The sequence below is a fragment of the Podarcis filfolensis genome (assembly GCF_964270895.1).
Source record: "Podarcis filfolensis genome assembly, chromosome: 10".
In the NCBI taxonomy this organism is placed as follows: Eukaryota; Metazoa; Chordata; class Lepidosauria; order Squamata; family Lacertidae; genus Podarcis; species Podarcis filfolensis.
This window is the reverse complement of record NC_139612.1, coordinates 69962573-69978613: the sequence shown is the minus strand read 5'-3', so window position 1 is coordinate 69978613 and position 16041 is coordinate 69962573. Positions and strand designations below refer to the sequence as shown.

Below are 16041 nucleotides of genomic sequence, written 5' to 3'. Positions count from 1 at the left end.
TGTGGGACATGGGTGGAGCCACTCAACTCAGGTCTTTGCATGCAGAGGTCCCAGATTCAGTTCCACAGCTTCACTGGGAAAAAAAGATCAGGTTAACAGGTGATAGGAAAGACCTCTGCACAAGGTCTCTGCACTGAGGTCCCGCTCCGAGGGCCTCCTAGGGGTTCCCTCCCTGCGAGAAGCGAAGTTACAGGCAACCAGGCAGAGGGTCTTCTCGGTAGTGGCGCCCGCCCTGCGGAATATCCTCCCATCAGATGTCAAGGAAATAAACAACTATGTGACTTTTAGAAGACATCTGACGGCAGCCCCGTGGAGGGAAGTTTATAAAGTTTGATGTTTTATTATGTTTTTATATGTGTTGGTAGCCGCCCAGAGTGGCTGGGGAAACCAGTCAGATAGACAGTGTATAAATTTATTATTATTATTATTATTATTATTATTATTATTATTATTATTATTATTACAGTGGTACCACTAGGTGCGAACGGGATCCGTTCCAGAGCCCTGTTCGCATCTAGAAGCAAACGTAACTAGCGACTGCACGTCTGCGCACGGACGCGTCGCTTTTCGCCACTTCTGCGCATGCGTGCGACGTCATTTTGAGCGTCTGCACATGCGCAAGCAGCGAAACCCAGAATTAATGCACTCGGTTACTGGGTTGCCACGGAGCGCAACTCGAACGCGCTCATCCCGAAGCACATTCAACCCGAGGTATGACTGTATTATTATTATTATGAGATATTATCAGACCTCGGGCACAGCCCAGCCTGGCAAAAACCCTCTAGGAAGTGTTGTTGCAGGGCTGGCAAGATATGGCCTAGGAAGAGAGAGCATGCCTGGGCCAACGGTCTTGCCTCAGTGTAAGGCGGTTTCGTACAGTTCCCTGTGTGGCGTAGACCTGAGCATCCCTCATGCTGTTTACTCCGTTGGGTTTCCCGCTCCGGCCTCAGAGCCGGTAACCAAGCATAGAAATGTACGCGGTCTCTCTGCTTGCTTAATTGCTGCTTTTCTGCTCCCGAGAGCCCAGGCACCTTGCAGCTGGTAAACAAGTCACTTGCGACGCGTTCAGCACAGCGTTCCAAAACCTTCCTCCTTCCTTCAGCAGGGCAAACAGTTCTGAGGCTGCTTGGCTGCTTGAGCCCTGCCCAAAGAAGACTTTCTTGGCAACTGGGTCTTGCAAAGTGGGACTCTGGCAGGCCTGCAGAACCACAGAGCGTTCTAGTGAGACTGTTCTGCTTTCTGCCTGGGGGCGCAGGTGTTCCTAGCCCATCTAATGGGTTCCTATGCAAAGAGGCGCTTCTTAGGATTTTGCAGCCATTGAGAGCCTTATCCGCAGGGGCTGGGGCTGCTAATAACCAGCACGTGGAATTTCACCCTGCAGCAAATTGCGATTCAGTGCAGTGGGCTGTCGACGGCTCCAAGCCGCGGCAGCAGTGGTTCTGCATTCCAGCTGCTGAAAAGCACCAGAGGGAAGAATTCCTCTTGTGCTTAAATCCTGCTTGCAGGCATCTGCTTGGCTATTGCAAAAACAGGATGCACAGTGCGTAGGCCATTCACCTCATCCAGCGGGCTCTCCTTATGGCTAGAGGGCTGGTGGTTGCTTGTTCTCTCGGACCCCCTTGTGCCAGAAACTGCTCTGACCTTGGTCTGCGCTCAGAATCACAGTAGAGTTGGAAGGCACCCCAAGGGTCATCTAGTCCAACCCCCCCTGTGACGCAGGCATTATTAAGTTATTGTAGTGCCTAAATCCCCACTGCCTTACATCTTGCAGCTCCTGTTGCCCCAGAGGAAGTGGGGAGCGAAGCCCCTGCTGACCCCGTGAGCCTCACTTGGGGCGTCCCCATGGCACACTCCTACATCATCTGGCCCGCAGGAAACGGCATGGAAAGGACCTTGGCATCCCTTTTAAGCTAAGGATTGAGACGGGTTGGACAGAGCTGCCGGTCCCAATCCCCCTCCGAGCCCTTCTGCCTCGCTCACCCGTTCAGAAATGAAATGGTTTCTTTTCCAAGAGGGTTGGCACACTGGTCAGATATTGCCAGCTTGAAGAAGGCCTGTGATTTGACCTTGGTCAAATACTGTCACATATTCTGAGAATGCCAACTTATTGGTGGCAGCTCAAGGGTCCGGTCCCCCCTCCCAAGTTTTGTGATGATGCCCATATCTTTGCAATGGCAGGTATAGGGCCTGCGCCCCACATCCTTGCAGCAGTCAGGAGCAGATTCATATGAAAGCTTCTCTTTCTGGTCACCAGCTAGAACAGCCAGTGGCTCTTGACAGGGGGGCCAGCCATCTTCAGACGCAAACGGCCACCCCCTGACTCCCATTTTGCTTGCTGCAGGGAACGCAGGCTGCTTTCCCCTTTCCCACGTGCGTCTGCCTTACATCGGCCTGGAAATACCTTTCAGCTTTCAAAACGTCAATTGCATTGTTTCGCAGTAAAGGTTAACGGCTTTGGGGTTCCTTTTTTTTGTAATTAGTGTGAGCATCAAAATCTGTAGATGATGAAAGTACCCTCTCTTTTTTTGTTGCTGTTGTTGTAATAAAGTGAATGCTTGAAAAATATTTGACCATTATTTGACCAACGTTTGAACAAGCCAGGTGACCAAGTCTTTCGAATTCTTCACATACCCAGCTCTTGACATTCATGATAAAGGGGGTTGCATTGCTGGCATTCTGCCCTGCCCCCCTTCCATCCCCATGCCATTTCTTCTCCCCTAAGTAAAGGTAAAGGGACCCCTGACCGTTAGGTCCAGTCGTGGCCGACTCTGGGGTTGCAGCGCTCATCTCGCTTTACTGGCCGAGGGAGCCGGCGTACAGCTTCTGGGTCACGTGGCCAGCATGACTAAGCCGCTTCTGGTGAACCAGAGCAGCACACGGAAACTCCATTTACCTTCCCGCCAGAGTGGTACCTATTTATCTACTTGTGCTTTGAGGTGCTTTCGAACTGCTAGGTTGGCAGGAGCAGGGACTGAGCAACAGGAGCTCACCCTGTCGTGGGGATTCGAACCGCCAACCTTCTGATCGGCAAGCCCTAGGCTCTGTGGTTTAACCCACAGCGCCACCCGCATCCAACTGGATTATATTGAGAAGCAAAGCAGCTAGTATCTCACCCATCTGGGTTGTCCCAGCCACTCTGGGTGGCTTCCAACATATATAAAACATAATAAAGCATTGCACATTAAAAAGCTGGCATGATTTTTGCAAGCTTAATTTTGTGGCCAGGGGGGCGGCGGCCACAGAATGGTGTGTATTGGAGCTGTGCTTCAAACTTTGTACTTTCCCCAGATGGAGCAAAAAAAATCTCTCACACCATCAGCAACTGCTAGGTTGGCAGGAGCAGGGACTGAGCAACAGGAGCTCACCCTATCGTGGGGATTCGAACCGCCGACCTTCTGATCGGCAAGCCCTAGGCTCTGTGGTTTAACCCACAGCGCCACCCCCATCCAACTGGATTCCCATCCCATCGCGGGGATTCAAAACACCGACCTTCTGATCGGCAAGTCCTAGGCTCTGTGGTTTAACCCACAGCGCCACCCACGTCCCTTCTTCTCTCCTACCATTGCTCTAATTTTGGGTGGCATTAAGAGTTTGGTGCCTCTGACTAAGCTAGGCTGGGAGCTGGGGAGCCCTTGGGAGCATTGGGCCATGTAGTGTTCTTACCTGAAGTATACCGAGTATACCTGAAGGAGCATCTCCACCCTCATTGTTCAGCCCGGACACTGAGGTCCAGCTCTGAGGCCCTTCTGGCGGTTCCCTCACTATGAGAAGCAAAGCTACAGAGATCCGGGCAGAGGGCCTTCTCGGAGGTGGCACCCACCCTGTGGAACGCCCTCCCACCAGATGTCAAAGAGATAAACAACTACATGACATTTAGAAGACATCTGAAGGCAGCCCTGTTCAGGGAAGTTTTTAATGCGTGACATTTTAATGTATTTTTCATCTTTGTCTGAAGCCGCCCAGAGTGGCTGGGGAAACCCAGCCAGATGGGTGGGGTACAAATAATAAATTAGAATTACATAACTGGCAGAATGCTTTCCCTTCGCCGGTGAGCAGGCAGAACTAGGAGACTCTTTGCAGTCGCACGGAGCGCAAATGCTCAGCATCCCGGCTTGTGCGTGGATGTTTTTTTGCATTTTGCCTTCTGGGCAGACCAGTCTTCTCCCACCCGACACCCAGGAAAGGATCTGCCCGGTTACACGGTCGTCTGCTCCCCGGCGTAGCCAATCAGGGAGGCTTCATTAGCGCAGAACTCGGTCGACGTAGAAGATTAAGGGGGCAGCTATCTGATTGGTCACGAATAGCTGAGGGAGGGGAAGGTGGGCGAAGAGCCTTAGTGAGCGGTGGAATTAACCAGCCAATTCATTCTGCCCTAGATTTGATGCAAACGAATGGGCTCGTTCATCATCCTATTACGTATGCCTCCTCCGGCCCGTCCTTCGCTTCTTAGCAAGAGCTTTGCCAAAGTTCAGTAATCCTGACGTCCTTTCCTGCAAGGAAATAGCCGTATCTGTTACCTGTATCACCGCTGGTTAGTGGAGGCCGGCCGAGAACACCTCCCTGACCATAAATTCCGTGGGTGGCAGAAGGGATGTTCTTCAAGGGTCAGAAAGCTGTATCTCTGCTGCCAGGGTTCATGGTACAGTGGTCTCTCCATGCTGGAATCTTTTGGACACCAAATTTAACTGACAAGAGGACTTTGGCCTCCTAGCCCTTCTCCCGTTAACCCCAGTCGATGGAAATCGGCTGCGGTTATTCAGTGAAGAAGAGGAGCGCACTTGCTTCACCACCTCACGTGTCCCTAGCCTTAGCTAGTACGTTTCCGAGCACAATTCAAAGTGTTGGTGCTGACCTTTAAAGCCCTAAATGGCCCCGGTCCTGTATACCTGAAGGAGCGTCTCCACCCCCATCGTTCTGCCCGGACACTGAGGTCCAGCTCCAAGGGCCTTCTGGCGGTTCCCTCGCTGCGAGAAGTAAGGTTACAGGGAACCAGACAGAGGGCCTTCTCGGTAGTGGCGCCTGCCCTGTGGAACACCCTCCCTTCAGATGTGAAGGAAATAAGCAGCTATCCTATCTTTAAAAGACATCTGAAGGCATCCCGGTTTAGGGAAGTTTTTAGTATTTAATGCTGTATTGTTTTTAACACTTGATTGGGAGCCGCCCAGAGTGGCTGGGGAAACTCAGCCAGATGGGCGGGGTATAAATAATAAATTATTATTATTATATTATTAGCTCTGACACTGAAGTCATGTTTCGGCGTGAACCTGAGCGACCTGTTTGCAGAGGGGCAGGGTCTCTCATGAGCAGAACCGAGTGTTCCAGTTTGGTGGCAAATTTATAGCGGAGGGGGCTCTCCGTGGCTACTGGCCGCGGTGGCTGTGGTCTGCCTGCAAACTGGGAGGCTGCCATGCTTCTGAATTGCAGAAGGAGAGAAGTAGCTCTTTTGCTCGAATCCTCCTTGCCAGGCCATCCGGTTGACCAGTGTGAAAACAGGATGCTGGACTTAAGTGGGCCGTTGGCCTGACTCAGCCGGCTCCTCTTGTGTCCTTACATGCCTACTCAATCCCAATTCTGCACCAATAAAGGATGGTTTCTTCGGCCTGCGTGGATTAGGTACATTGACAGAACGTGCGCAATTCGTGTTCTATTTCCTGATCTCCGATTCTAGATCTGCTAGTTGCGGGTCAGGAGCTTTGCTGCTCACCAAAGCTATGGAAATCCCATCCAGCCCTCTTCCTGCCCTGCTGAGATGCCAGCAGCAGGGACACAGTCATAAGGACTAGGGCCTGATTCTTTAAATAGTGAAAAAGACACTTCCCAGAGAGCTGAATTCTGCAGACTGGGTGCTTTATTTGTGGAACTGCAAGTGCAATCCTGACTGTTCCAGAATGTCGCTTCGTCTCAGTCTATCAAACGCCAAGCCCAGGAGGTCATGTGACCATCCCTTCCTCCCTCCCTCCCTCTCTCTCTCAATATGACTGGTGGCTTTTGGGATGCCCTGGGAAGATGAACTGTGATGTGTATGGAGTGGGGAGGCCTCCAGCCCCGAGGTCAATGCTGCCCACTGCAAAGCACTAGGACGACTTGTGCCGGTCGTCCTAGACTGCTCCTGGACATTAACGCTTGCCAGTAGGAACTGTGCATGCGCTTCTTACTTCTGCCACGGGGCCCCAGCGCAGGCGTTGCAGCACCCGGCCAGGACACAGCGGGACTGAAGCCAGGCTGCTGTCTAGTCAGGGCCTGACGTGTGCCCGCCTGTCTACCAGCTGGGACTGAGAGAGCATGATGGCGAATTCATCCCCGTGGCGCCGACTACATCCTTCTGATCTGGCTCAGTGGGCCTGGAGCCCTGCAGGTGGAGGCCATTCCAGCCCAGTTTCCTGCTCCCTCAGTGACCAGCCAGATGCCACAACGGACCCCGTGGCATCCATCCTGTCTCTGATGGTGGGTGGCATCTCTGGGCATGAGCAGGACTCTGCCTCGCTTGGCCTTGCATTCCCCACCTGCAATTTGGGAAGGGTACAGTGGATGCTCGGGTTGCGAACGTGATCCGTGCGGGATGCATCTTTGCAACCCGCAGCGTTCGCGACCCATGTCTGCGCATGCATGGGTTGCGACTTGGTCTTCTGCGCATGCACAAAGCGTGATTTAGCACATCTGTGCATGCGTGACTGCCGAAATCCGGAAGTACAGTGGTACCTCTGGGTGCAAACGGGATCCATTCTGCATCCAGAAGCGAACACAACCCACGTCTGCGCGGGTTGCGATTCGCCGCTTCTGCGCATGCGCGTGACATCATTTTGACCATCTGCGCATGCGCGAGCGGCAAAACCCGGAAGTAACATGCTCCGTTACTTCCAGGCCGCCGCAGCGCGCAACCCAAAAATACGTATCCCGAAGCTACTTCAACCTGAGGTATGACTGTAACCTGTTCCGGTACTTCCGGGTTTTGGCAGTCCGTAACCCGAAAAAACGCAGCCTGAAGTGGCTGTATCCCTGTCGCATACAGAGAGGAATACACTGGCCTTCTAAAGCATTACATAAATGAGGCGTGCCGGCATGCTACTCCCTTTGCCTTGCGGCTCTTAGAGAAGCTTGCGGCACCCCCTTTTCTCCCCCCCTCCCCCCGCTCTGCAGCTCCTTCCTTCTCTGCTGGGAGCCCTGACATCCTCTCCCATTAATGGGGCCGATCAGTCGCTCCCTCCAGCTGTCGCAGGCGTTGGCATCTATTTTTATTTGTGTGTGTGTGTGTGTGTATTCCTTTTAAAGCGCAGGAGCATTCTTACCTTCCACGTGGCCTGAATTAAGGGAAATGGACAGGAGGGACCGGGCCTGTTTAAAAATTAAAGCTGATTACAAGGCATTAACGTTGCATTTAAAGGAGTAGATGGCCGTCCTCGGGTGCTTGCCGCCCGCTGCAATATGTTCCCTCCTGCTCTGCGCCAAGGAATAGCAGCCTGCGCTGTTGACGGGAGGAGAAGCTGGCAGCCATTTTGGGCCTCAGCAAGCGGGAGACCTCAGAAAGCGTTTGGGAGGTTTTTTGGGCCGCTGTCCCTGCAGAGAGGCCGCTGGTCCTCTCTCAGCAGCTAGAGGGGCTTTCTTTTCAGGCTGAGTGTCTGGAGCTGCTTCAAGTCAGATAATTGGGTCCTTCTTCCTGCAACGCATGATTAAAACTGTGGAACTCACTGCTGCAGGGGCCAGAGATGAGAGAAATTCGTGGAGGAAAAGGGCTATCAATGGCTGCTAGCCAGGTTGGCTGTGCCTCCGCGGTTGGAGGCAGCGATGCTTCATTCTAAATCCCAGTTTCTGGAAACTGCAGGAGCAGAGAGTGATGCTCTTGTGCTTGAACCCTGCGTGCAAGTTTCCCAGGGCTACTCTGAGAATAGGATGCTGGACAAGATGGGACATGGGCCTGATCCAGCAAGCTTGTCTTAACGTTCCTTGCACTTTCTGGAGATTCTCTGCATCTTAAAAGGGGTGGTGGGTATCCCTTTCCTAGCAGGGCAGGGAAGGTTGGTCACTCATGCTCCCAGCTGGTAGGAGAATGGCAGTACAGTGGACGCTCGGGTTGCAAACGTGATCCGTGCAGGATGCATGTTCACAAGCCGCAGCATTCGCAACCTGCGTCTGTGCATGCACGGGTTGCGATTCGGCGCTTCTGCGCATGCGCGACTGCCGAAACCCGGAAGTAACGCGGTCCAGTACTTCCGGGTTTCAGCAGTCCGTAACCCAAAAAACACAACCTGAAGCTGCTGTGATGATGATGATGATGATGATGATGATAATAATAATAATAATAATAATATTATTATTATTATTATTATTATTATTATTATTATCATCATCATCATCATCATCATCATCATCATCACAGCAGCTTCAGGTTGTGTTTTTTGGGTTACGGACTGCTGAAACCCGGAATAATAATAATAATTTATTATTTATACCCCGCCCATCTGGCTGGGTTTCCCCACCCACTCTGGGTGGCTTCCAACAAAACACTAAAATACAATAACCTATTAAACATTAAAAGCTTCCCTAAACAAGGCTGCCTTCAGATGTCTTCTAAAAGTCTGGTAGTTGTTTTTCTCTTTGACATCTGGTGGGAGGGCGTGCCACGGCGGGCGCCACCACCAAGAAGGCCCTCTGCCTGGTTCCCTGTAACTTGGCTTCTTGCAGTGAGGGAACCGCCAGAAGGCCCTTGGACCTCAGTGTCCGGGCTGAACGATGGGGGTGGGGACGCTCCTTCAGGTATCCTGGAACAAGGCTGTTTAGGGATTTAAAGGTCAGTACCAACACTTTGAATTGTGTTGTGACTGTATCAGGAACTCAGGAACTAGGAGGGGATGCTTTTGCCCCAGGGAACCGGCCTTGACTGCCCCCTGCATTCTGTGACTTGGTTTCAGCCGCTGCTGCCACCACTCAGGACATTTTAGGTGACTCATTTATAATGCATCAGCAGAGGAGAGGCGATCATCGCAGCCATTTCTGCTGAGAGGGGAAGCATTGGAGATCAGGAAGAGACGCTCATCTTCCCTCCATGGGCAGCGGTTGTCCAAGGAGCCGGGCCACTGGCACGTGGGCTAAAGCTGCAGCTTTTGAGTTGATTGATTGGTTAATCAACTCAAACCCTTCTGTGCTGTGCCAGCCTGAGCTTCAGAAGTCAGTCCCACGAAGTTCAGTGTTACTTAACTCCCCCTGTTCGCGAGTTTAATATTGTAGACCAAAACGATGCTCCCCCGCTCCGGTTAGCAAAAGGCAGAAGAGAGAATTTTCCTGCTCTGCTTCTCACACGAGAGCGGGGATGGAAGAGGATTAGAATGACCCAATTTGCACCTTCCAGACTAATTCAGAGATCTGAATGCAATTGTGCGCCTCTGAGTTTTCTGCTATGGTGCTCAGTTCGAAAAATTTACTGCTTGGCATTAAAAAAAACCACATGTATTAAAATAAAGTACATTCTGAAATTTGTACATTGCATACGTTGGGATAAAATACATACATCACACACACACACAGTGAAAAAATATACATTTAAATACAGTGGATTTTTAAAAAAATGTTCAGAGGTTATTGTGGAAATGGGATCGAACAGAGCCCTGCAGAATTTGCCCTGTACAGGATTCATCCATTCCTACACAAGGGGGAATATGTCTTCTGAGATGGCCCCCACTATGCATAAAAATCTATGTGCCCTTTCTTTCTTCAAAAGTGCAGATGATGCAAATATAAAATAATAATAATTTATTATTTGTACCCCGCCCACCTGACTGGGTTGCCCCAGCCACTCTGGGCAGCTCATATAAAACTCACATAGTGGATTGATTTTAACATTTCATTGGTCAATCGTAACATCGCTGTTTTCATATTGCCTCTCCTGTTTGCTATTTTCCTCCCCACTACAATAATTTGACTGGAGAAGGACTGAGGAGTTTGTAAGCGTGCTTCTGTTAAAATTCTCACTGCCCAGATAGACTAGCTGTTCTGTGGGGGAAACCTGCAAACTTTGCTGCCGTTTAATGTCTTCGCCACTATCCCCAGTCGTTTTTCAATGTGCTGTGCTGTGTTAGGATGCAGGCCAGTGGGAAATTGCAAGGGTGGCCCACTTCCTGCCTGTCCCCCTGTTCTCACTGAGCCTCTGAGAATGTTGATTCCTGGCTTTTCATCTCCCTGCTTAAAAACAGGCTTTATTACAAACGAAAATGAAAAAGTGTTACGTCTTTTTAGTAACTGCTAATACAACGTGCAGAGGGACCACAGAGCCTAGGACTTGCTGATCAGAAGGTCGGCGGTTCGAATCCCCACGATGGGGTGAGCTCCCATTGCTCGGTCCCTGCTCCTGCCAACCTAGCAGTTTGAAAGCACGTCAAAGTGCAAGTAGATAAATAGGTACCGCTCTGGCGGGAAGGTAAACAGCATTTTTGTGCGCTGCTCTGGTTCACCAGAAGCGGCTTAGTCATGCTGGCCACATGACCCGGAAGCTGTATGCCAGCTCCCTTGGCCAATAAAGTGAGATGAGCGCCGCAACCCCAGAGTCGTCCGTGAATGAATCTAATGGTCAGGGGTCCCTTTACCTTTACCTAATACAACGTGCAGTCATAGATGAGTTGTGATTTAGTTGTGATTCCTACTTTGCAAGGGGTTGGACTAGATGGCCGCTGGGGTCCCTTCCAACCCCGCAATTCTGTGATTCTATACTTGCCAGTTCTTAGATGCAGCTGTCTCTAATCTAGTTGCGGTGTTGCTTAGCGCTGCCTTGGCCTTCCCTGCCCAAGCCCCTATTCTGAACAGGATTCGAGAGAAACCCAACACAGATAAAGGAGAGCGATAAAGGCCATGTATAGGTAAAGCTCTGGTTTTCCCAGTAGTGATGTATGGAAGGGAGAGCTGGACCATCAAGAAGGCTGATCGCCAGAGAAGTGATGCTTTTGAATTCTGGTGCTGGAGGAGACTCTTGAGAGTCCCATGGACTGCAAGAAGATCAAACCTCTCCATTCTGAAGGAAATCAGCCCTGAGTGCTCACTGGAAGGACAGATCCTGAAGCTGAGGCTCCAAGACTTTGGCCACCTCCTGAGAAGAGAAGATTCCCTGGAAAAGACCCTGATGTTGGGAAAGATGGAGGACACAAGGAGAAGGGGACAACAGAGGACGAGATGGTGGGACAGTGTTCTTGAAGCTACCAGCATGAGTTTGACCAAACTGCGGGAGGCAGTGGAAGACAGGAGGGCCTGGCGTGCTCTGGTCCAGGGGGTCACGAAGAGTCGGACACGACTCAACGACTAAACAACAGCACTACTTGCACTGGTGTGCTTTCGAACTGCAGGAGCTGGGACAGAGACCAGGACGTAAGAGACCAAGGTCCAAACCCCCACCCAGCCGTGAAGCTCACTGGGTGATCCTGGGGACCAGCTACTGCCTCTCAGCCTAACGTACCTCACAGGGTTGTGGGGAGTAAATGAGGAGAGAGAAAACCATGTACACCACCTTGAGCTCCTTGGAGGAAAAGTGGGATATCATCAAGGCAATGCAATAAAATAACAACAAGAATTGGCTCCTGCGCATCTGGGGCAGGTGTTGGGGGCCAGAATGCAAAGAAATGCCTGCGTGTTGCATCTGTGCGTAATCTCCTTTCTCCATGAATACCAACGCCGCTTTTCTCACTTCTCTTGGGTGCAACTCAGGAGGCAAATGGGGCGGAGAGGGAAGCTGGTGAAGTTTGCCAGCATTTGCTTTAGCCTTTGATTAGATGGGTGGCTGAGGACATGGATGTGCTGGCGTTTCTCTGGCGTGCGATGCCAGGAACTGAGCATCAGCTCTGTAGCCCTTCTGGCTGCAAATCCTGCCCCCTGATGCCCTGGGGAGGGCAGTGCTTTGCCTGCCTGCCTGCCTGCCTGCCTGCCTTTTTCTCCTCTCCCTCTCCAGCTCCACATCTCCCAGCAGTGACCTTCTCAGTCCCGGGGACAACTTGGCTTTGCTGGGAAGCGGATCATGTGACTGCAGTAATCCGTAGCCGGTAAACAGCTGCGCGGGGAGCTTGCAGGGAGAATCGGCCTCTTTCCACCCCACGGACACACGCAAGCGCACGCTCCCCTTGCCCTGCAGATTCTGAAATGAGAACAAGAGGCCACCGTTGTGTGGAGGTCACTGTATCTCTCTGAGGTTGTCCTACCGGACCTAAACCAACCCCTGTGTTGCAAAAGAGAACGTCAACAATGTTTAGGCAACACAATGACCATATGCATAGGTAATAGACAGTCTTTATAGAATTCCTTCAAACCATAACAAGTTCAAAATGAAATCTCAGACTTAAAGTCTTTGAATGAAGTGAGGTACCAAACTTTGTACAGTGGTACCTTGGGTTAAGTACTTAATTCGTTCCGGGGGTCCGTTCTTAACCTGAAACTGTTCTTAACCTGAAGCACCACTTTAGCTAATGGGGCCTCCTGCTGCCGCTGTGCCACCGGAGCACGATTTCTGTTCTTATCCTGAAAAAAGTTCTTAACCTGAAGCACTATTTCTGGGTTAGCGGAGTCTGTAACCTGAAGCGTATGTAACCCGAGGTACCACTGTACTATGAAAGATAAGCTGTGAAGCTTTGTGTATTCAGCAAATATAATGTCCAATACTGAACAGAGATTCCGGATATTGACTGCTGTTTCGTAGATCTTCGTCAGCGTGGTGGGAGAATAATGTAGTCATTATTACATGAGCACTGCTCTACAGCATTTGATATTTTCATTCACATATATTCATTCAAAATAAGATGGGTTTATGAAACAATTCTGGGACGCGGGTGGTGCTGTGGGTTAAACCACAGAGCCTAGGGCTTGCCGATCAGAAGGTCGGCGGTTCGAATCCCCGTGACGGGGTGAGCTCCCGTTGCTCGGTCCCTGCTCATGCCAACCTAGCAGTTCGAAAGCACGCCAGTGCAAGTAGATAAATAGGTACCGCTCCAGCAGGAAGGTAAACGGCGTTTCCGTGTGCTGCTCTGGTTGTCCAGAAGCGGCTTAGTCCTGCTGGCCACATGTACGCTGGCTCCCTCGGCGAATAAAGCGAGATGAGCACCGCAACCCCAGAGTCGGTCAGGACTGGACCTAATGGTCAGGGGTCCCTTTACCTTTTTTATGAAACAATTCTATATTCTCCCACCACGCTGACGAAGATCTACGAAACAGCAGTCAATATCCCGGAATCTCTGTTCAGTGTTGGACATTATATTTGCTGAAGACACAAAGCTCCACAGCTTATCTTTCATTGTACAAAGTATGGTACCTCGCTTCATTCAAAGACTTTCAGAGACTTTGAGACTAAAGATTTCATTTTGAACTTGTTATTGTCTGAAGGAATTCTATAAAGATTGTCTATTACCTATGCATATGGTCATCGTGTTGCCAAGACATTGTTGACGGACATAGGATCCTAGGCAGCTGCCTTATAGCAAGTCAGACCAGTGGTCCAGTATTGTCTGCACTGACGGGCAGCCTCTCTCCCGGGTTTCAGGCAAGAGTCTCTCCCATCTCCATTGGGGAGGTGCCGTTGGGGAGTGGACATGGGACCTTCTGCATGCAAGGCAGCTGTCCTGAGCTACAGCCCTTCCTCATCTTGCACCCAGGAACTCAGGCTCGCCTTTCTCTGCAGCCGCTAACCACAACAACACGTCGCTTTGTTAAATTTCCCTATTTCTGGGTGCTAATTCCTTGCGCCAGCCCGAGACAGGAAGAGTCCCAGCAGATCGAGCCAAAAGGTCTATCAGATACGCTCTGTCTAGGTGAGCCTTCTGTCTCCCACTACAAGCATTCTGGTGGGAAGCTCGTAAGCAATGAATTGCAGCCAGTTCCTCTCTCTTTTCTCCTTTTCGCTAGCCATTGTTTCCGGGCAGGTCTCTTGAGCAACTCTGCCAAATGGAGGAGACAGGAGGTGAAATGTTAGAGCTGGCGGACAGATTTAACAAGCCATCGGCATTCACCCGGAGTCCTCTAAAGAACTTGTGAGAAATTGCTTTTAACAGCAACAAAAATGCTGACTGGAATTTAAATCAAACTCCTTAGCAGAGGATTAGGAGACAACCATTGTAACATTGGTTGCTTGAAAGGCATCTAAGGAGGAAACAGGAAATCATAGACCTGTCGACATAACGTCTGACCCAGGTTCAATTGGTAGAAAGAATCGTTAAAACCCACAGAAGGATAAGTCTTGAAGCAGAAGGATCAGCATGGCTTCTGCAAAAGGAAACCCTGCCAACATTTTAGATGATGATGATCATTATTATTTATTATTTATACCCCGCCCACTCTAGGTGGCTTTCAACAAAATATTAAAATACAGTAATACATCAAACATTAAAAGCTTCCCTAAAGAGGGCTGCCTTCAGATGTCTTCTAAAAGCCTGGTGGTAGTTCTTCTCTTTGACATCCGGTGGGAGGGCGTTCCACAGGGCGGGCGCCACCACCGAGAAGGCCCTCTGCCTGGTTCCCCGTAACGGCTTCTCGCAGTAAGGGAACCACCAGAAAGGCCTCGGCGCTGGACCTCAGTGCAGTTCCCTTACTGCGAGAAGCCAAGTTACGGGGAACCAGGCAGAGGGCCTTCTCGGTGGTGGCACCCGCCCTGTGGAATGCCCACCATCGGATGTCAAAGAGAACAACAACTACCAGACTTCTAGAAGACATCTGAAGGCAGCCCTGTTTAGGGAAGCTTTAGAAGGCAATTGGATCCAGCCCCGGATCCAGCCCCTGGGCCTTAGTTTGCCTTCCCATGTTCTGAACGGACTGAAGTTTCTGGAAAGTTTCCCCAAGGCCCACCCTGGTACAGTCCCCACCCCACTCCGCCCATGGATAGCACCCGGAATTTGTGCGCCTTCATTTGGGGCAGGGTGCCACGCCAGGGAGCAGTGCCGACAGCCCTACAGACGTGCTCTTCGCCACCCCCCCACCCCCCGCCCTTGCCCAAGTTGTGAGCAAAGGGATTTTCTCTTTAATACCATTGAAAGGGTCCGAAATCCCAAGCTTTAGATTAACATGTGCCAACTAGATTAAGGCTAATCAGAGGGGCAGATGCGTGGGGTGACAGTCCCAGGCCTGATTACCATATCTCTGGGGCTTTAACCGCGGCTGCTCTCCCAAGGGCAGGCGGCTGCTCTCTGGGGTCCTGCAGGGAACTTGCCCGCCTCTCCCCTCGCTCGCTTTCTCGGCACTGAAGGCCGTTGCAGCCAATGCTGGGGAGAGATTCAGCTTAATCCCCTTGGAGCAAAGGACGTTTGTGTGTGTTTTTGTGTGCATGCACAGACAGTTCCCGGTTTTTAAGCTCCCGTTCTGTGCATGAGGCAAAGCCAGGCTGAATGACATATTTAGCAATGGTTTCATTGCACATTGACCTTTCTTGGTTTTCCCTTTTACAGTGGTACCTCGGCTTACAGACGCTTCAGGTTACAGACTCCGCTAACCCGGAAGTAGTACCTCGGGTTAAGAACTTTGCTTCAGGATGAGAACTGAAATCGCATGGCAGCGGGAGGCCCCATTAGCTAAAGTGGTACCTCAGGTTAAGAACAGTTTCAGGTTAAGAACGGACCTCCGGAACGAATTAAGTACTTAACCCGAGGTACCACTGTACTTTGTTTTTCCTCTTTTCGCTCACCTGTCCTTTTCCTTCCTCCATCTCTCTCCTTTCCTTTTATCCCAGTTGAGAGCTCCAGGCTTGCAGCCCAACGTGCTCTCTCTGCCCCAGTGACAAGGGGCAAGTTTGGCCATACAGTCATACCTCATGTTACGTTTGCTTCAGGTTGAACGTTTTCCGGTTGCATCCCGCGATGGCCCATAAGTAATGAAACGGGTTACTTCCGGATTTTGCCTCGTGCATGCGCAGATGTGCAGAATAACATGCGCAGAAGCGGGTTGCGTTCTGTTCAGGTTGCGAACGAGCCTCCGGAACAGATCCCGTTTGCATCCAGAGGTATTGTACAGTGGTACCTCGGGTTAAGTACTTAATTCGTTCCAGAGGTCCGTTCTTAACCTGAAACTGTTCTTAACCTGAAGCACCACGTTGGC

At 50.9% G+C, this 16041-nt stretch overlaps 1 protein-coding gene across 12 annotated transcripts in view; it reads left to right on the top strand.

Moving 5' to 3' along the window:
* The window catches only part of NRF1 (nuclear respiratory factor 1), a 74614-nt gene that overhangs the window by 50025 nt on the left and 8548 nt on the right, over positions 1 to 16041 (top strand). For 6 of the 12 annotated variants that reach the window (XM_083572949.1, XM_083572950.1, XM_083572948.1 and 3 more), the window contains one exon: positions 1772 to 2563. The exons of the other annotated variants lie outside the window; for them this stretch is intronic. In XM_083572949.1, the coding sequence (XP_083429075.1) occupies positions 1772 to 1914 (143 nt within the window). In that variant the 3' untranslated portion in view covers positions 1915 to 2563. Of the gene's footprint in view, positions 1 to 1771; positions 2564 to 16041 lie in introns of those variants that run through there. 12 annotated transcript variants of the gene reach the window in all.